General features: G+C 44.5%; 2 protein-coding genes across 2 annotated transcripts in view; both read right to left on the bottom strand.

The window, feature by feature from the left end:
- gabbr1b (gamma-aminobutyric acid (GABA) B receptor, 1b) overlaps nt 1-5,975 on the bottom strand; it is a 93,675-nt gene extending 87,700 nt beyond the window's left edge. Inside the window, exon 1 of the mRNA XM_042076023.1 lies at nt 4,910-5,975. The gene's annotated coding sequence lies outside the window, so the exon portion shown is untranslated. The remainder of the gene's footprint in view (nt 1-4,909) is intronic.
- Nucleotides 5,976-8,947: 2,972 nt separating this feature from the next.
- Nucleotides 8,948-22,281, bottom strand: sh3bp5lb (SH3-binding domain protein 5-like, b). Its single transcript, XM_042076035.1, has 7 exons — nt 22,148-22,281; nt 21,608-21,905; nt 21,298-21,360; nt 20,782-20,910; nt 20,320-20,481; nt 13,511-13,684; nt 8,948-11,676 (listed from the first exon to the last, which is right to left on the bottom strand). Exons 2-7 carry the CDS (start codon nt 21,860-21,862, stop codon nt 11,044-11,046), a joined length of 1,416 nt encoding a protein of 471 aa, XP_041931969.1. The 5' UTR covers nt 21,863-21,905; nt 22,148-22,281; the 3' UTR covers nt 8,948-11,043.
- Between the last annotated feature and the right edge of the window lie 32 nt (nt 22,282-22,313).

Genomic DNA, 22,313 nt, shown 5'->3' with positions numbered 1-22,313 from the left:
TACCATGGCGGAGTGCAAAACAAAAGTAGAACATCAGGACGTTCTGAAAACTGTCCTGCCTCTGTGTTCTGAATTGATGTATGCTACACGTTGTCCATATATTCACTGTAATATATTCATTTTAAATTGAGAATATGTACTGGAGGGGAGAATTAGATTTTGTCATCAAATCCTGAGCTCTCAACAGTTTACTTTGTAATTTTGTTCAGTCTTGAGAAAATGTTGTGCGAGTTGAGGAAATGTGTCTAATTCAGTAACTGCTTTGCTTTGTCTAATGTTTGGACTGATGACTCCTGAACAAAACTCTTACAGGAGAAGGTCTCCTGAGGTCCTCACACACACACAAACAACACACACACACACACACACACACACACAGACACACACTCATCTCTTTTCCTCTCTCTCTCCCATCCTCCATCTCACTCCCTCTGCCCCCCCCCCTCTGCCTCCTTAGTCTCCCACTCATTCATCTCATATCTTGCACCGATGTCTGCACTCACTTACTCCCACTCTGTCTTGCTCTGAGGCCTGCTGCACTCATTCCTTCCTCCTCTGTCTTCCGCTGATGTCTGCACTGGTTTGCCGCTACTCTGTCTCTCCAAAATGTCTCCATTTGCTTGTCCGTTCTTCGTCTTCTGCCACCCCACCCAACCCCCCCCCCCCCCCACACACACACACACACACACACTCCTCCTCCTCCTCCTGATGTCTCTGCTTATCCTCCTCCTCTCATCTGATGGCTGCCCTCATTCGCTCGTTTTTCACTCGGGTCTTTTCCTCTGGATGCTTTTGCCCGGTGTTTCTCAGGCATGGCCGTGCCCACTGGCTGGGGTACACATTAGGGGGACCAAAGTCAGCTGACCGTCACGCCGGTGCTGAGACCCCCCCCCATCCTTAGGGCTGCAGCAAACCCCAGCTCTCTCGCTACACCTCTCTCGGACGCCAAACACACCAACTGACGGATCAGAACCAAAGCTCAGTGGGGTGGGGGGGGGGGGGGGGGGGGGATGTTTGTGTATGTGTATATGTGTGTATGTGTGTGTGTGTGTGTGTGGGGGGGGGGGGGGGGGGGGGGGAGGATAAGTTTCCAGGCTTTTTTCCCTTTTTTCCATTAGGACATTTAATTCTGCTTACATCTGTCTCCACATATCTTACTTAAGCATTCACTTAGCATACACACACACCCCACACACCCTCCTGCTGTATCACCTCCTGCCTGGAGTAAGGAAGGTGTCTGCAGGGGTTTCCAAATCCCAATCCTATTTCTCAGTCTTGTCTGTGGAGCGATTCAGGACCCTGGCCAGTTGCCTTGCCAATCAAGCATTCTGAGCATGCCTAGACCCCGCTCATCACGACACTGAACTCATGAAAAATCAGCTAAGCCCCAAACACCGGCTCGACACCAAAATATCAGCGCAGGCACCAAACACGCCATCCCGCTGTTCACAGAAGAACACTCACACACCCACTTGCTTAAACAACAAGCTGAAATATGAATTCCACTTTAACAGACACCAAAGATTATTACTGTCTGGCATTCGGAGGCAGCATTGCGGAAAAGGCTTTTCTGCGCAGCAACGATAAGACACAGACCCACAGAAAGACAGAGACGAACACACACAGATACACACTGAGACACAAACACACACACAAGCACAAAAACACACACACACACACACACACCTTTATAGATACACACACACACACAAGCACAAAAACACACACACACACACCTTTATAGATACACACATACACACACACACACACACACACACACACACACACACGACCAGTGATAAACACAAACAAACACACACAGGAAAAAAAACAGAACAGTCCAGAACCATGCTGAAGGTCTATCATTCCTGTTTATCGTTACTCATGCTTAAATATCCCATGTGTTTCTGGTTCAGCTCACGCTGACCACATACAGAGAACAAAGACGGGCCTTTTCTTTCCTTTCCTCATAACCAAAACAATACAGCACAGCTCAGAAGCCCGAGTAGAATGAGAAGAAATTATTAATGCAGATGGAAATAGAAATGGGCTTGACAAAACCGCAAAAAAAAAAAACAGCGTTCAGATTGCTGAATAACAATCCAGCGTTCAGATTGCTGAATAACAATCCAGCGTTCAGCGTTCAGATTGCTGAATAACAATCCAGCGTTCAGCGTTCAGATTGCTGAATAATCTGAGCTCCACCCCAACCACTATTCCCATTATCCCTACGGGACTTGCTGTTCTATCCAGCAGGTATGAGTGCTGCCTTCTGCCTTCTACTGTCCACCTTACTCCTCAAAGTTCTGTTAAGCCCTCGTCAGACACACACACTGACACAAAACACATAACTCAAGGACAGCGCTGTCAATTCTATATGTAGCACAGGGGACATGCATAGGTTATAAAATGCATCAACCCAGACAAGGACTTAAAGCAGTGCAGCGTATTTCGGACTGAATTATTTATGACTGTCCCATACGCTGTCCCTTGAGAACTCTGGCCCTGGTAGCTTCTCTCTGGTTATTCATCCCTACTTCAATTACATTCACCTTATCTGCTTGTATAGTATCTCCAATCAGTTTAGTCTGCAGTCAGGTCAGTTGGAGACTGTACCCACGAAACATTGAACTTGAACATCCCTCTCAGGCCAGGTGAACTGAGGATGAGAAGAGACAGAGTAAGAGATCTGTACTGCCTATGACTTGAAAGAGAAGTGGACCAGAGCCCTCTCGCAGTGGTGGTTCCCAGTGTGGGTCTCAGGAGTTCAGTATGTCAGTGTGAGCGAAAAAGACAGAGCGAGAGAGAGACAGAGCCAAAGAAATAAAGAGAGAGAAAGCAAGAGGAAGACAGAGTAAAATAAATAAAGAGAAAGAGAGAGAGGCAGAGAGAGACAGTAAAATGGTGAAGACAAAATGACAAGAGGAAACCAATGGAGGGGCAGACAGCGAGACAGGGAAGGCGTCGGACTGTCTGTTCTACATTCTCCAGTATGTCGTCCTGCCCGCACGTGTCAGTCAGCCCCTCTGTTCCCCTGTCGAGCGCGAGTGTGATCACCTGGCCGAGGCACTGCCCTGTCAGTCAGCATAGCGCCGCTTTGCCGAGCAACGAGACACAAGACCCTGTCGGATGCACACTCTACGGAGATGGGTGGGGGGAGTGGAAGGGAGGGGAGGGGGAGGCAGAGTCAATTAACCTGTCAAGAGATACTGCAGTATGGCCCAAGGGGTTGCCCAGGCAACACAAACTCTGAATGGTTGGGGATTTCAAAACATCACTCAGGAAAACGAGGAAGTGCCGGACTTTGGTTTATCAGTGTGTTTTGTAGATGATATCTGTCATTTTGTGTGTGCGTGCGTGTGTGTGTTATCTTGAAGATTGCAAGCATCCATATTATATCAGTACAAAATGAAAGGTACCAACGTAATTTCTTAGAATGGACATGGATTACTTCTACGCTCACAAATATTTCCACATTCATTTTCCAACTTAATAATTCAGAACTCCTTGAAAGAAATTTAGTACATACTCTTACACACGCACACATACACTTGTGTATCTAGCTCTGCCCCACAGGCAAGATAATGCAGCCAGTCACATGAACACACATACACACTATGATCATGTGACCACTCAGGCACATGCACAGCACTCTTGTACCACTCACAGAGAACACTACTTTCAGAAATGCTGCTGGTGTTTGTATGAGACCATTTTCTCAATTTTTGTTTTTATCTTTGGGAGTCTGTGTGTTTATCAGTGCCACATATATAGTGCACAGTCAGCACAGCATACAGACTCAGTGGAAAGCCGTTACTTCTGATTGCCCTAATTATGAGAGTTCGTTAAGCTCACTCTTTTCTCCCTGGGGATGTGGCTTGCTGATGAATAAACACGATGCACCACCTCAGAGAAGCTAATTAACCACATTTACACCTGCAAAACCGCATACACACTTCACAAACAACCTCGATCCATGCATACATCACATACACTCACTTCTACATACACGCATCCATCACCTACAAATCATACTCATACACCTATGGAGTCTGATTTCCATAAAAAGAACTATGGCATAGATAGAAAGGTGCATGCATCCTTAAACTTCCAATGATATTAAGACTATACACAGAAAAATACCTCACACACACACCTCTATACCTTAAATACTAGCTACTTCCAAAAAATATAAAAGCACAATAACCTAAAAAAAAAAGAAAAATCATAAGGACATAATGTGTCTCTCATACACAGATTGACTTGCCACTGATGGTTCTCTGCCGTTTCTTCCGGCATTATAGTATGTTGTCGGTTTCAGCACCCTGGACAGGGGCACATGGAATCATAGCGGGATTCCAGGCTCAATGAGGGACTCCCCGGGTAGATTTAAGAGCAGGTCCGGGTATTATCACCAAAGCCTCTGCACACCACGGGCCTTCGCATGTTTGCATGAGGCTGGGTGGGTGGTGACCATTGACATCTGTTAATGAGGACCAGCATGACTGGCCGCGTAGCGCGGTATGACATCCTCTCCCACGGTCGCACATTTCACATGCTTCTTCCATCGCCCCTTCATCGATCAATAGGCTATGACAGTGCTGTCCTGTGGCGGGAGGAGTGCCAAGGCAGGAAAGCACGGACTCTAACTGACTATGCCATTCATGGACCAGATGCGTGTGAACGCTAAGGTGCAGAAACATCCTAGTCCACATCCAACACACACACAGCTTGCGCGCGGCACATCACGCAGAGCTACACTCACACACGCAGCACGAGCCCACCAGAGCACACAGAGTTGCACTCACACACACTGAGAGCATGAGAGAGCCAGTGATGATGGACAACAGGACTTCAGACAGGTAACACACACACGCACACACACACACACACACACACACATACTTACCGCGCTGCTCGGGCTCTCCGCGGGACGCCGCTCAGTAGAGGTCCTTTTCAGTGGAGAGGCTGGTGTATGTGTGTACGTGAATGTGTACTCGCGTGCGTGCGACCACAACAAATATCTTTCTTTAAATTGCTTGCAGAGATTATTAATGTCGAGTTCCGACAATCTTCATGTGTAATAAAATTATTAATATTGCGTGATAATGGTCGCGTGCCTATTTATAAATATCAAAGATTGTTCTGGAAACCAAACGTAGGCTATAATCGAAACCGCGACTCAATAGGCCAATAACAGTCATAAGATTACAGTCGAACAGACAAAGTTGTGCAATTTTTATATGCTGAGAATACAGTTGTGCCTGGGTCAATGTATTGCTCGATCGAAAATCACTGGCATCACATTTATAACATGGAGCTCACAGGGGAAAAAAAAAAGGAAACGAAAAGTTGCATTTCATCGGAAATGTTCACGCGCTGTCAGTAAAAAGCCTAAAACACACATTCTACCAACAGCTCACGATTATACTCACACACTCCAAACGCCCATGAAAATCCCGTTTCCCAATGGCTACGACTAGCAACGAAAAATAAATAACAACTCTCGGTAGCGGTGCTTTGATAATAGCCTACTGTGCTTTATGCTAATAATTCGTGCAGTTCACTTGTGCTATATTTTTGAATCCTGAAGCATAGGAAAATGCAACATAAATGTTGTCAGATAATGATAAGATTAGAAAATACACAGCATCTACAGACGGACGACGACAACGACAAACGGTACACCTCCCTTTCCCTTCCTTCTAGCTCTCCCATCAGTCCCTCACTCACTCACGACGTCACAGGGGCGAGACGCAACGTTAACTCTTCCACAGCGCTCTCGCCCGCGCTCGCTCTCATCTGCAGTAGCCTGGTCTCGCTTACGATACAATCCACGAGGACGGCGACGAGAGAATGGTGGGAATTAGAGTGCTGATTGGCTGCCGGAGAGACAGATGGTGCGCGCATATCCTAGATAAATAGTACAGACCACCACCCCCCGCCCACCCCTCTGCCGCGCGGATGGCTTTCTGAGCGCAACCAATGGAAACCAGTTTTTTTCTCTTTTCTCCTCTCTTGTGTGTTGTCAGGTTGATGTATGTACTCACGCTTCGAGTGTAGCCTAATATACTTATTTCTGCTGCGACCTGACGCTGTTGTCGCTTCTCGTTGAAATTCCATTAGAGGGGAGACAAGGATCAGCGCTGCCGGACTTCTGTTGTCACTGCGGGATTATCCCTTTTATTATTCATTATTTCAGCGGTTTGCGTGCAAAAGCCATCCATGGTAAGCGGCACACAGAATCCCATCACTGCAGGCTTTGCAGGGGAAGCGAGTGGATGAGTCATGCTGGCTGAAACGGAGTTCAGGCCAAAGGCAGGGGAGTGAGCCACTGCGCATGGAAATGAATGGATACATCTCACAGAGGTTGACAGCCACAAGGAAATGAATATTTGAAAATCAACCCTTCAATTAGATGAGCAAACGGCCCATAGAAGGGATTATAAAATAAATACAGCCACACAATGAAAGTACTAAAGTACAATCCATCAAGTAGGCCTATTACATCACCATACTCATGTCAGTTTCTTTTTTTTTAATGACAAATAATACCCATATTTGCCCATCATAGCCATAATATGCAACAGCCACCATTCTTGCAAATGAAAAATATGTAGCAGGCCTAGCCTATTTTCCCTGAAGGCAAGATCATTTTCTGGGGAAATAGTGTGCAAGTCACAGGGCCTGCAAGGACCCCTGGAGATCCAATCTGACTCTGCAGACATTTGTCATGTTCAAGTTGAAAACTTCCAGCCATTTCCATAAATGGTGACAGTTAACATTCCTCAAGAATAATCAGATGACAGGTAGAGATTACTTCTGCGTAGAAATGTCATGATCATATTTTTGAACATATTTTGGATTGAGAAAGAATTACAGGTGATACATAATATATGTGTAAGTAGGCCTATATTCGGAACAACATTTATTTTTTTGCAGTACATGAATGCATGCACTGAATATTACACTGCTACATTTTCAGATATTTTCAGAAAAATATGTGGGATTTCCCAGCTCTACATCCATACGGATGACTGTTTTGACAAATATCTTCTGCCCTGTGGGAGAGGGCTTGTGTACTCAGTTGTGTGTGTACTGTATGAGCAAGTGTGTGGGTGCGAGTAGATAAGACAGCTTTTCATCTGTATTTATAAGTAATTGTGTCAGGTTGTTTGCCATGTGTGGTCTGTGGCACAGTTGAACAGATATCCTTCTCATGACACTCACTGGATGAATACTCCCTCTCAGCTGGTACTGATATCTCAATCCGTGTGGTGCCGAACAACAGATCTAACAGCAGGTTCATGACACTTGAGCTGTCAGCTTTGCTGGAGCTGGCCAAGCGTGCCTGAAGCAGTTTGGACCGGCTGACTGCCTGACTGCCTGTCTGGCCTGGGGTCATTAGTATCGTTGTCAGTGTTTCAATTGTTACAATGGACACCTGTAGATGTTATGATGACTACCTATCTATACCTCTACCTGTCATATTGGTTGTAAATCTATTTCTTTTTGCATTAGCCTTTTTATCTGGCAGTCATGATGTGTTATTGTTATTAGACTTCATGTTTCACTGTCATGTAGGTCTACTTGTCCAAAAATGTGCATATATGCACAGTAACTACAACTATTAAATGAATCTCTTTGATGATAGGAAAAATCATATGCTAATACGCAGTTGTCCTTAGATTACTCAAACAAGAAAAAATAAAAATTCTTGACGTTACCTCAACAGCGCTCTCCTCTGCACTCTCCTCTCCTCTCATGTTGTCTGGAACCCGCTGGGTAATCTGGTTTATCCCCATTTCCCTGCTCTGCTGCATATTCACTCACATCAATCACCAAAACAGGCCTGGGCTGTCAGCGCTGCTCACGGCACGCCGCAGTCATAGGAGGGGCCCTGCTGCACAGAGAACAGGATGAGAGGACCACCGCCGAGCCCTTGGACAGTGTGTGTGTTCAGAAGCATAGACCGGGCATGTGGCAGCACACTAAACATATCTACTTATTTCGTCCGTCTTCTGTTACACCTTGTCCACTAATTTCGTCCATCTCTGTCTCTTTCCTTTACACCTTCCACAGAACATACGATTATCACACAGCAAGAAGTCACTATTCGAGGTGGAAAACTGCAGTGCACAACTAAACAAAAGCCCATAGTCCCTCCATCTCTCTGTTCAGTCTGGCTGTCATGCTCCTCTCCCTCCCTCTTTTATTAACTCCCCATCACGGGCCTTGGATGTAATCACTGTCTATCAACACTTACTCTCCTTAGCCCCATTGTTCAATTCTGCTGCTGCTCATGAATCCTTTTCTCTCCACCCATTCTCTCTGCCCTCAATCATCTCCTGGTCTCTCTTATACTGTCGCCCCTACCACCCCCCTTCTGTCTTACACTGAGGTCTATATCTTTATTTAAATGGCTGAGGCCAGCTTGGAAGTCTCCCTGTCCTCGCCTTCTTTTCACCGATGACCAGTCCGATAGTCTTTACCTGCTCTCGCCAACCTCTCTGTCCCTCCTAATTGAATCTGTCTCTCACTTGCCGTTGCTGAGCAGCATATCTCTCACCTCTTCCAGCCTGGTTCTCCGAAAAAGACTTCATCCATCACCCTTTTCCCCATCTGCCAGCACCCCGACCCGGCCCCTGACCCACTCCTCTCTGGCTGAAATTGCTATCGTAATCTCTACCCTGATGTTCCATCACTGCTCCTTACACCCACGGTGCTTAGTCGCCATTATTTGCTACCGTTTTGTTTGTGCGTGTGTGTGTGTTTGTGTACGTAGGCGTGTTCATTGCCCTCATATAAGAAGTTTGTGCGACAAAGTCTTGAGCATTTCCCTACAGATCGTTACAAGCCTTGCTCCATTAACCATCGTTCTGGGTAACCTGCCTGGTAGTTTTTCCTTATTACAGTGTGGAAAAAAAAATAACCCATGAGGCCAAAGTGGGGTTGTTCAATAAAAGTTTTAATCATCTGTTATTCAATAAATTACATCCTTAATAAGTTACCGGTCAGTCAACATTGTTCAGCATTTATAATACATCACCTGCACGGCCAACACACAAACAGGTCTGTACAGCAGGGGCGTATGTACAGAACACAAGGACAGAGGCAAGCAGAATGCACAACGGGGGGCTGTCGAGTGTGAGGCGGTTAGTAATATGGACAGTAGGGGGGTTGCTAGGATGTGTGCCGTGTGAGAGGGCTACTGGGATCAGGGCAGAGTAGGCGAGAGGCGAGGGGGGTTGATGATGCAGACAGTCAGAAAAGGGCAGCAGGGTGCACAGACACAAGGAGCCACTGAAGCAGATGGGAAGACATGAGGTGCAAGGATAAGACTAATCCCGCATCAGGAATTAAAGGGCCACTTCTCCAGCGGGTCTAAGACAGCCAAACCGCTGATCTAAAGACAGTCACAGCGGTCAGTGACCCTAACAAGCGGCTCTGTCAAAAGCGTCAAAGTCGAGATAATCACTGCCGCGAGAAAGAGAGTGTGTACTATGGTATTTCATCAGTTAATAAGACTTGTGGTACGACAGCCATCCCAAGCTAGCCATAACTAGACCATTAACCTCAGGCCAGAGTCACTGTGGCACTCGAGGAAGAGAAGAACAATTGGTTATTGGTTGGTAATGAGGATGGAGTGAAGGGGGGGGTGGTATAGAGAGATGACCAGAGAGTAAACGAAGAGAGCAATGACACGGACAAAGTCAGGATAAAAAGGGGGATAAGAGGGTCCAGCTCGTGCCTCCTAGACTGTAAAACATCTGGTGTCCACGACAACGACAAGATCGTCTCCTCTCTGACTCCAGCAGAGTACACAGAAGAAAGAACAGACACACACAGACAAAAAAAATAAATAAATCAAAGAACGCTCTCACGTCCAACCAAAAACAGCACATTAACGTCAGTAGTCTCGGGCTCCTGCGAGATGATTCAGGACTGCTGGGATTACTGCGTAGGCAGCAGAACCATGACATCATCTGTCTCCGGCGGATCTTTTGATCATCGACATCTTACGGATATAGAGAGTGTGTGCGTCTGTGTGTTTATGTATTTGTGTTTATGAAACAAGTGTGTGTGCACAGCATCCAGTCAAGTAGAATTGTGTCAGTATCATGCACACTGCCAAAAAAATACACACGCCCAAGTGTATACGTGTGTGTGTGTGTGTGTGTCAGTGTTCGCCTGGGCGTGTGTTTAAATCAGACAAGCCTCGCAAGAGTCACCTTCAATCTTCCAGCATAAAGTGCTGCATGAGTGTTGCAGTGAGAAGATACTGGAACAGGGGAGAGGACTAGTGGGATTGGTGGGCTTGATGCTGCTATTATTATGAGCGGCTTCAGGATGCGCAATGGTGTCTGTTTTCAATGATGGGACGATCACAGCGACGACCTTTTAGAGAAACCTGACCTTTCTGCTGTATTCTTTTTCCACCTTCCAGTGTTCCACAGTGCCTTACCCCCCCACCCTCCTCAAAACACTGATATTGGTGTGGAATATGAAACTGGCTCGGAGAGGAAGGACTTCGAATCCCTCAGGGGCCTGCCTTCACATTCCCCTCACATCTTAAAGTGCGTTTTTAATAGGCGTCTAACAGGCATGTGTGTGTGTGTGTGTGTTCCAGCGGTGAAGAGTGTACGAGAATCTCATAAGATAAGATCATGCTGCACCTCTGTCCATACAGATAGTGTTGACTCAAAACACACACACACACACACAGATTTGTTCCTGACGGTAAAAATGAAGGTTTATGTGGCGAGTGTGTGTGTGTTCATCAGCATGCAAGTGAGCAGCGTTGAGCAGAGAGCTGAGGATAAAATCACTTCCTCCACTAGGAAGTGGCAGATACTGGCTACAGTTCTTCAAAATGAGTTGTGTAAGTGGATGTTTATTTTGTTTGGTTGTAGTATTGACACATCTGTTTGTGTGGGATGTGTGAATCCTTGCTCCTGTGGTGTGTTGAATGAATGAGTGTGTGTGTGTGTGTGTGTGTGTGTGTGTGTGTTTGTGTTTGTTTCTGTGTGTGCCTGTGTGTTCTTACAGGCTTACGCTCCTGTGGTGTTGCTTGACAAAACTCTGCTGCCTTTCGGCTCCGACGGCTCCCCTCTCCACTCCCAGCCCTCCCTCCTTGGCCACGGGCCTCTCCTCTGCCCCCCTCTCCTTCTCCCTCTCCCTCTCCCTGTGCCTCTCCCTCTCCATCTCCATCATGGCTCTCTCTCTCTCCAGGTCTTCCCCCAGCAGGCTGCCCACGTCGCTCATCTCTCCCAGGTGCTCCACGCTGTCGCACTTCTCCAGGTCGGACGCGATCGTCTGCAGGCTGATGACGGACATGGAGTCCGAGCCCGCCTTCTCCTGCTGGCCCCACCCACTCTCCCGGTGACGCTCCACCCACTGGCGGGTCTTCTCCGAGTCGGCCCACTCGCTGTTGGTCAACCCCGCGCCGACGCCACCGTACGCCCCCGCCTGGACCACCTCCTCCTTCTCCGACTCGGCCCCGACCGGAGAGCTGCGGCCCTGGCAGGTGCGGACGCTCTGTCTGGCGGCGCGCACGCGCCCCCTCTGGGCGTGGATCTGCTCGCTGATCTGCTCCAGGTTGCGCAGCGCGACTGAGTAGCGGGTCTTGACCTTGGCAACACGCTCCTCAAGCTGCACCACCTTGGACTTGTGCTCCTAAAACAGAGTGTGTCCGTACACAGGCAAACACACACACACACAGACAGACAGACAAATACATCAGTTACAGTGACACGGAAGAGCACCACATCAAACTAAACTGCGAGACACCAAAAGTGTTAATGAGCAATCTTCACATGATCATGCACTATAAGCATTTAGATTTAGATTAAGCATTCTGTGATGCAGCACAAAGCAGATTCACAAAAATAATCTACAATGTAAATAATGATTTGAGGCTCAATTTCAAGATCAAAACATTGTTTTAATGTGAAGTTAGACATGTTAAAAACTCCATGCTTTTCATTATAGGATTCATCTTCTTTATTTCCTTATTTTGCACGCCTTATAGCTATGGGATATTTATTTGCAACCTGAAGATGTTCTAACACAGCACAATTGTTTTTAAATTATGAGACCTGGTTTTCTGTTTTATCTCCAACAAGCTAGTCACTGTTGCTGATCTGAACCGTAATGCAACTTTTATTACACTAAAATCTCACTCAGTATTACAGCTGGGAAACGCAGAGTGCCTCACGAATCGACAGTCACGATACTTTGCCCATGATAGCGATAATATCACAATTCAGCGATTCTGCAATACTTGCCTTTTACGTTGCAAAAGATTCACCTACGATACATCACGATATCGGTGTAAATAAAGAAGAAAAAGGCAAAAAGCTGGAATTACGTATTTATTCACTGCATTTCACAACGGATTTGAAACAGTGTACTAAGTGCATAGAGTTTTAGCTTAATGCCTCTTAAAAATCTACAAATATTTTTTCAAATTAGCAAAAATATAGCTCTCAAGAAATCACAGATTTCCTTTTTAAAATGCATATTTCAGTGTTTTAGACACGTTTATGCATATGTTTATGCATGAATTTAATAACTTAGTAAATATATCAATATTTGGTGCCAGCATATTGATAACTTATCGCAAAAATAAACCATATGATATAATTGCCATATTAATATTTTGTCCCATATTTTTTGTTGGGCAGCCGTGGCCCACTGGTTAGCACTCTGGACTTGTAACCGGAGGGTGGGCCACGGCTGAAGTGCCCTTGAGCAAGGCACCTAACCCCTCACTGCTCCCCGAGCGCTGCTGTGGTTGCAGGCAGCTCACTGCGCCAGGATAAGTGTGTTCACCTCACTGTGTGCTGTGTTTCACTAATTCACGGATTGGGTTAAATGCAGAGACCAAATTTCCCTGACGGGATCAAAAGAGTATATATATACTTATACTATACTAAATATAATATTCATAAAAAAAAAAAAAAATCTGCATTTCTACATTTTGATGTGTACTGTTTAAGCTCATGTATTCTGACCAATCAGAGGGGCATGTCCGTCTGATTCCTGGACAAAAATGTACACCATCCCTTGGTTGTAATTATTAGTGATCTGCTGTTTAACCAGCTGGCAATGCTTTTAAAAGTCAACATGCCAGAAAACAGTAGAGGGTGACTTACCTTACTAAACACCCAACTGATATGAAAAATTGCAAAATAGTAAATATGTATGCATGAGTATTCAGATTCTCTATGCTTAGACAAGCTTAGACATGATAACAGTTTATTAGGCAAACCTTTCAACAAAATGTATGTGCTTCAACAATGGAAACACAAAGGTACCAAACTATTTTTTTTTGTTACTTTTGTAAACATCACTTGTCCAACATCATACTTTGACCACATTTTCTTATCTTCAATATGCAGTTAAGACTACATAAAATACAGTTAGGCCATAAGTGTGTGTGTGTGTGTGTGTGTGTGTGTGTGTGTGTGTGTGTGTGTGTGTGTGTGTGTGTGTGTGTGTGTCTTACCTCTAGGATGTGGTTGAACTGGGCCTTGAGCTCAAAGTAGGGTTTGGACTTGACGATGACCCTCTTCAGGGCCTTCTGGAGCGTCTGCACGCGGGCCTCGGCCTCCTGACACAGCTGTGTGACGCGCTGATGCTCGCGCTCGCTCCGCAGGCGCTCCTCCTCTGCCTCGTTCACCTGCCAGCGCCATAGAAACCGCTGAGCACAGCACTGGAAACATCGCCGCTCATCGGAAACTTCCCTCCCACCACTGCACACACAGCCCCTCAGAGGACTAGAGACTCCAGCTAAACTAATCACATACAATTCCTCCCCAGGATACCGTAGATTAAAAAAAATAATTGGGAACGAGTAAACATCTTAAAAGGCCCTATATGAATTTTTCTAATAATTGGGAACGAGTAAACATCTTAAAAGGCCCTATATGAATTTTTCTAAGTTGTATTAAAACAAATACAGCATCACAATTCTAGACACAACAAGTTTAGACATAGGCTACAGTTGAATACTGTTGTGCTCTATAACTGTGCGCAGTTAATTGTTGCCTTGGGGAAGTAGGGCATCCTGACTTGAACCATTCACTCTCCAATCATTTCTATTTTTGTTGCTTCCTTCTACATAAAATGTGGTAGACATGACAAATTTCATCTAATACAAAGTCAAAGAAAAACACCCTAAAAAGGTTTCGTCATTTGTGGCAAAAACACATTCAAAAACCACAATTTGTCTGTATAGGCCTGTAATCCTATCGTCTGTAGGTTGTTTCAAAATATGTAGCTTTTTTGGAGTTGGTTGCAGAAAACAACCCTGTGAGAACAAACGCATCTTTCAATCTGTGATAACATTGTGTTCAAAAAATACAACAAAAAAAAAGAACGCGCACATCCAGATTCAAACAGGTGCTGGACCCGAATACTTCAGAAATAAAAAATGACGTTAGTCCGCACACTGAAAACTCCTTCTTTATAAAAAAGATTTTAATCACCACATGTGACGTTTCGGGCTGAATGCCCTTCTTCAGACATGAAGACAGCAAGAAGACAAGGCACATACATACACACACCAATCAAAAAGTCACCTGACAAATCACCTGTTACAGGTTATTAAAGTGCAAAGTGTCCATTAAAGTGCAAAGTATCCATTAAAGTGCAAGTGCAGACAAAGTCACATGACAATACTGTGTACTGTACATAGTGCCCCAGACAATCTTAAAGTGGTGATAAAATACAGGCACAGTTAAGCAAAAAAGCCACAGCTTATATCACAGTAACATGACCTAGCTTAAGAAGTCACAGTAACATGGCCTATCTTAACAGAGTAATGATGAAATACAAGCCCAGAAGAGCATAAACAAGTGAACAGGCCACAGCTTATACATCACAGTGATGTGACCTAGCTTAGGAAATCACAGTAACATGGCCTAGCTTGAGAGAGCAATGATCTGATACAGTTAGACCCAATCAGTGACATACAAACAATAAAGTACAGAGAGCCTCTGATAAATATTAGGCCTAGTTGAGCCTACAAAAAAGGTCGCAGCCCTTTGGGGGCTAGAGTGTCAAGCATATCCAGAAGGCCTACCTCTTTAGTAGTAGCGTATTGATGTCACCCCCCCTAGTGGGTGATTTGACTACTTCGATCCCCCAGTAGCAAAGTGTGGACAGATTGTGGGAGTTGAGGGTGAAATGAACTGCTACAGGGCTTTTGGAGTCATGATTTCTTATGTTGGATCCATGTTCAGATATTCTGATTTTCAATGGCCGAGTGGTCTTGCCAATATAGGCAAGACCACATGGACATTTGAGCATGTAAATGACATTCTGTGTGGTACAAGTGATAATGTCTTTGATAGCAAGACTTCCCTGTATGAGGATGGCTGAAACAGTTCACTGGGGGCCAAGCAGCGAAGCTATAGCTAAAGTTATCACTTTTCGTCTTCGGAACTAAAACTGTTCTCTCGTAACAGACAATCAAAATTTGTGGCGAAGCCGCCAAACAGGAAGTGAGCTCATATTTCCGCAACCATTTCATGTATCATAACTAATCTTAGTACCTGGACTCCGGACCCCATCAGGAGGATGTTTTATAAACGGTGGTGGCCTTTGACCTCTAGGGGGCGCTGCAATTAGGAAAAATGCGTTTTGGCCTGTAGCTGCTGTTGTGTTTGGAATTAAAATGTACTAGTGGGGTCTGTTAACGCTGTTGGAGGTCCATAGGCTGACCCAAGCCAAATTGTGATGTCATCGTAATTGATTCGGCCACCATATTGGATTTAATCAAAAACACCTAAACGTTTTCACAGGTCACAAAGTTTGTCCGATTTTCACGAAACTTGGTGCAGATGATCTTTAGACCAAGCCTCAAAAAAGTTATCCCTTTTCGTCTTCAAATCTAAAACCGTTCGCCCGTAACAGCCAATTAAAATGGTCGGCAAAGCCGCCAAACAGGAAGTGAAGTGATATCTCAGCAAGGTTTTCTCGTATCAAGACTAAACTTACCACATGTGCTCAGGACCCAATAAGGAGGAGGCTCAAGACATTTGGTACATTTTAACCACTGTGTGGCGCTATAATAACAGGAAATAGGCTCATATCTCAGCAATGCTTACACATATTGAAACCAAACTTTGTACATGGACTTGAGACCCCATCCTGAAGACGCATAATAAATTTAGAGTCTTTTGACCACTAGGGGGGCGCTATAATCACAGGAAGTGGGTCATATCTCAGCAATGCTTTCACATATAGAAACCAAACTTGGTATATGGACTTGGGATCCCATTCTGAGGACACACAATACATTTGGTGACCTTCGACCACTAGGGGGGCGCTAGAGATACAGGAAATGAGCTCATATCTCAGCCATGCCTTTACGTATCGAAACCAAACTTGGTATATGGACTCGGGACCCGATCCTGAGAACACACAATACATTTGGTGTACTTTGACCACTAGGGGTGCTATAATTAGGAAGACTTTTTCGCATTGACACCAAACTTGGTACATTGAGTCGTAAACACATCCTAAGGACCCACAATAAATTTGGTGACATTTGACCACTAGGGGCTGTATGATTAGCAACACTTTCACCCATCACAACCAAACTTGGTATGTGGACTTGGGACTACATCCTGAGGATGCACAATTAATTTGGTGTACTTTCACCACTAGGGGTGCTATAATTATTAACACTTTCACCAATTTAAACCAAACTTGGTATGTGGACTTAAGAGTACATCTTGAGGACACACAATAAATTCGGTGACCTTCGAATCCAGTCCAGTCCAATTCAATCAAGTCCAATCCAATCCAATCCAATCTAACACAACACAGTCAAGTCCAGTCCAGCACAATCCAATCCAATCCCAACTCCTGCTTAACTGCTTGGCCCCCTCATTGCTGCTTGCAGCTATATTTTTGTGTGTGAAATTGCATTGTGTGCATCGGCCACATCTATAATTCCCAGGGGGCGCTGCTTGTAAGAAGTTGGTTGGAGTTACTGGTGGAAGGTGGGCCCTCACCAGAGAATTACGCAAGTTGGGTGGTCTTTTGAAAACTACCCGCGGGGCAGAAGTGAAAACTTTTAATCCTGGATCAGATTCAATGATATGCCAGTACCTATTTATGATGGATTGAATCTCTTTTCCAATGGGGGAATATTGCACAATACAGTTCACTTGAGGTCTTGTTTTTTGTACTCTGCTGCGTTGAAGACATTCTGCTTGAGAAACAGAATCAAAACGACTGCGTGCGTCTTTGATCCAGTCTAATTTGTATTGCCACTTTGATGGTACTATTACAGCCATACGAACTACGGGGACTCAAGACGCTAGAGGCCTTTCCGGAGGAGTCGAGGACAATTCAGCTGTCGCTACCGTGAAAACACGGACTCCATTCAGAGGTAAAAGTACTTTTATTCCTCCCAGTAAGAGAAATGCCTCTTTGGACACCTATTGCAGGCTGGTGGAGAAAGACGTGTCTCTCCTGCTTAACAAAAAGAAGGAATACAAAGTGGCCAATAACCTAACCAAAGAGCAAAGAACAGAACTTGATGCGCTTAAAAAAGATAAAAGAGTCTAGTGATTCAAATATATAGTTGTAATGGACCGCTCAGCTTATGATGGCGAAATCCAAAGAGTACTAAGCAATACTACCTTTTACAGACAGCTGAATCATAATCCCACACAGGATAAACTAGAGGGCTTCCCTGGGTCAGGGGAAATTTCAAAATCTGAATTTGACTTTATGACTGTCAACTCCCCAGTCACACCTGTTCTGTATACTTTACCAAAGATTCATAAGAAGTACACAGATGTACCGCCTGGTCTACCCATTGTCACAGCTATCGGATCTTTGACAGAAAATATATCAGCTTTTGTGGACCACTTGGCTCTAATTTGTATAGGAAGAGTACAGCACTTACCTTCCTATGTGAAAGACTCCATGGAATTTCTCAAATTGATAAAAACAATAGAATTAACAGATGAGCCATGTCAGTTGGTTACCATGAACATAGAATCATTGTATACCAATGTACTGTTTGAGGGGGGCCTACAGGCATCAGAACACTTTCTCAGTCGATGTATAGATTGCACCCCTAGCACAAAATGCATATTGGACCTGCTTGAGATTGTGTTGACATCTAATTTTTTTCTCTTTGGTTCTGATTATTACCTCCAGGTATCGGGCACAAGTATGGGTGCCAAAATGGCCCCCAGCTTTGCTTCCCTCTACTGTGGATTTTTTGAACACCAAACAGTCTTCAACGAACAACGTAATCCATTTTTGCATAACATCTCACATTGGAAGAGGACATATGACATATTCTTTGTGTGGAAAGGGTCTGAAGTTGAACTAGGACAATTTCATCAGTTCATTAACACAAATACCCAACAACTTCGACCATGGAACACAGCACACAAAAAATGAATTTCTTGGATATTTTAATATACAGAGATGGTACCACACTTGGCTCTAATTTGTATAGGAAGAGTACAGACAGAAACTCGATTCTACACGGCCAGTCTTTCCACCCGACTGCTCTTAAGAGGGCCCTTCCGATTTCTCAATTTAGTCGTATTCGCCGCATCTGTAGCACTGATGAGGACTATCTGACACAAGCTGCGGAGTTGGAGAAGCGGTTTGCACAGAGACAATACAAATTAGACTGGATCAAAGACACACACAGTCGTTTTGATTCTGTTTCTCAAGCAGAATGTCTTCAACGCAGCAGAGTACAAAAAACAAGACCTCAAGTAAACTGTATTGTGCAATATTCCCCCATTGGAAAAGAGATTAAATCCATCATCAATAGGTCCTGGCATATCATTGAATCTGATCCAGGATTAAAAGTTTTCACTTCTGCCCCGCGGGTAGTTTTCAAAAGACCACCCAACTTGCGTAATTCTCTGGTGAGGGCCTACCTTCCACCAGTAACTCCAACCAACTTCTTACAAGCAGCGCCCCCTGGGAATTATAGATGTGGCCGATGCACACAATGCAATTTCACACACAAAATGAACTGTTTCAGCCATCCTCATACAGGGAAGTCTTTTGCTATCAAAGACATTATCACTTGTACCACACGGAATGTCATTTACATGCTCAAATGTCCATGTGGTCTTGCCTATATTGGCAAGACCACTCGGCCATTGAAAATCAGAATATCTGAACATAGATCCAACATAAGAAATCATGACTCCAAAAGCCCTGTAGCAGTTCATTTCACCCTCAACTCCCACAATCTGTCCACACTTTGCTACTGGGGGATTGAAGTAGTCAAATCACTCACTAGGGGGGGTGACATCAATACGCTACTGCTAAAGAGGGAGGCCTTCTGGATATATACGCTTGACACTCTATCCCCCAAAGGAATGAATGAGGAATTTGATCTGCGACCTTTTTTGTAGGCTCAACTAGGCCTTATATTTATCAGAGGCTCTCTGTACTTTATTGTTTGTATGTCACTGATTGGGTCTAACTGTATCAGATCATTGCTCTCTCAAGGTAGGCCATGTTACTGTGATTTCCTAAGCTAGGTCACATCACTGTGATGTATAAGCTGTGGCCTGTTCGCTTATTTTTGCTCTTCTGGGCTTGTATTTCATCATTACTCTGTTAAGATAGGCCATGTTACTGTGACTTCTTAAGCTAGGTCATGTTACTGTGATATAAGCTGTGGCTTTTTTGCTTAACTGTGCCTGTATTTTATCACCACTTTAAGATTGTCTGGGGCACTATGTACAGTACACAGTATTGTCATGTGACTGTCTGCACTTGCACTTTAATGGATACTTTGCACTTTAATGGACACTTTGCACTTTAAGATAATAACCTGTAACAAGTGATTTGTCAGGGGACTTTTTGATTGGTGTATGTATATATGTGCCTTGTCTTCATGTCTGAAGAAGGGCATTCAGCCCGAAACGTCACGTGGTGATTAAAATCTTTTTATAAAGGAGGAGTTTTCAGTGTGCGGACTAACGTCATTTTTTATAACATTGTGTTCAACCAATACCAACAGAGTGGTAGAACAAGTTTTTCATGAATTAGCAACAACCTAATAATAGTTTCTTATCTAATCTTAGTTACCTAGAAGAGACACTAAGCTAGATACACTATATCATGTGTGAAGTAGACTCACATTTTTTTTTTATAAAACTGACACAAACTTTAAAATAGCAATTCTTCTTCCTCTTTCATATTCCATGAGCTGCGTCCAGTACAGGTTTAACTTTTCAGTGGAGTGAGCTGATTCTCTATTAGTTGACTGGGGAAGCCTGTGTGTGTGTCTGTGTTTGTGTGTGTGTGTACCTTGGAAGTAGCATGATTGAGCATCTCCTGCCAGGTGGGATCCAGGGTGTTTTTATCGGCTAAGAGACCCTGCTCTGCCACATACACCATCTCTCGTGCCGCTGTGTGCATCGAGACAGCCCGCTCATAACGCAGAGCCGCCTTCTGGGTCTCCTGCTGTGCCTGAGGACCATTCATAACCAATCACTATACAACCAATCACTACACTGCCAGGCACAGCATGGTCAGGCACAGTTAACCTTAAGACACAACCATCAATCACAGTGGCATAATACATATAAAATAACAGATTAAAACCCATTTGCCATTAACTGTGTTTGTACATTACTGTATACTCACATACATGAGAGAGAAAATGTAAAATGGATGGTTGGGTGGCATGCCTTACTGAGTGATGAGGAAACACAGGGAGTGTGATTACAAACATGGGCATGAATACACTGAGGAGACGCACGCACGCACCTCTTTAGCAAGCCTGCGAGCCTCATAGTATGGCCTGGCCTTCTCGATACAGGTCCCCAGCTGTGAGCCCTGAGCATTGAGCTTCCGAGCCGAGTCTGTCAGGATCCGTCTGTAGCTGGATCGTGCTTCCTGATTGAATGAACAAACCACATAGGCTAGATGAAGGTGGTCGTACAGACAGAGAAAACTAAACAAAAAGGAGTGAAAAGATCCATTCTAACAAACTCTCTCAGAACGGTAAATTCTGCAGGAATTACCCCTCATTTTGCAGCAGCTTTAACAACATGACAACATTCATTTCTAGCATACAGATGAACCATTATTATGATGTTATTTCTCTCCAACACCCCTGTATTTTCCTCCTAACACTAAGTACTAAACCCAGTAGACATCTTCAACCTGACCTCATTTGACACCACTAATAAAATAGGCCTACAAATCAGACTGGAGTATAGAAAAACCTCAAGTAACCCCGCTTGACATCTCTGTTCTAATTAACTCCACTACTTTACTCACATCCAGTTGCAGCTCCAGTCGATTAATCTCATCACTGGCCTGGTTTAGATGCTCCAGCTCTTCCTGCAGCGGTTGAGAAGGCCCACCAGTGTTACAAACATTTTAACACCTCACGACAGTAACGTTAGCGATCATCATTGCGAAAACCACTGGGTGGTTGTCACATTTAAATGAGTCACTTTTAATACTGTAACTTTAAACCAAAGGAATTTTGTATGATTACAAACTTGTATTACTGGTGATTTTACTTTGTTGGAAAGCTTAACGTTAAATTAACTAGATAACGTTTGCTAGACTTTAGTTATCTTACCTGGATTCTTGGATCCAGTTCTTCCTCGTACTTCTCCGTTTCCTCCTCCATAGACCTCTCTTTTTCAGGAGCACCACTAACCGCACAGTCACCCTCCACTTCCTCGCCATTTTTCTCGTTCCCCCCATCTCCACCCCTTTCTTTCAGGTCTTCGTCCCTTTCTTCTGCCTCCTCACCCGGGGTCTCCTCTCTCCAGTCTGCCGACTCAGTCACTCTAGAACCCGGTGGATTCTCACGCAAGCTCCCTGCTTCCATATGAGGCCTTGACGTCGAGCAGGTTGCTCAGTCAAATATAACACTAACAAATGTATTACAGAGGAATATTTAAAATAAGGCATCTAAAATATTTTGTCATCACTCTGACATCTTAAGACACTACAGATTATTCAGCAAGTAAAACGAAACAACGCAGACATTCTACTTTTGTTGTTTGTTGGCGTTTGTTGTTAGCAGGTATCCAGTTAGCCAGATGCTAGCGAAAATGAAAACAGCAGCATTAGTTTCACGGCAGACTGAAGGTTCGTATAATGTATCGCCTACCCAAAAGATGTCCCGTTAAAATTAAACGAATTTATACAATAAAATCTTGAAACAATGTCTTGCGCTTGGGTGGGTTTGTCATGGAATGTCCTCGGAGACGGTAGCTCCCCCACCCTCCAGCTCCATCCACCAGCTGTCTTTCCACAGCTGGGCTGACAGGTTCACG

The sequence above is a fragment of the Alosa sapidissima genome, chromosome 21, assembly GCF_018492685.1.
Source record: "Alosa sapidissima isolate fAloSap1 chromosome 21, fAloSap1.pri, whole genome shotgun sequence".
Classification (NCBI taxonomy): Eukaryota; Metazoa; Chordata; class Actinopteri; order Clupeiformes; family Clupeidae; genus Alosa; species Alosa sapidissima.
Note: the sequence above shows the minus strand (reverse complement) of the source record. Positions and strands in the feature narration are given on the sequence as shown.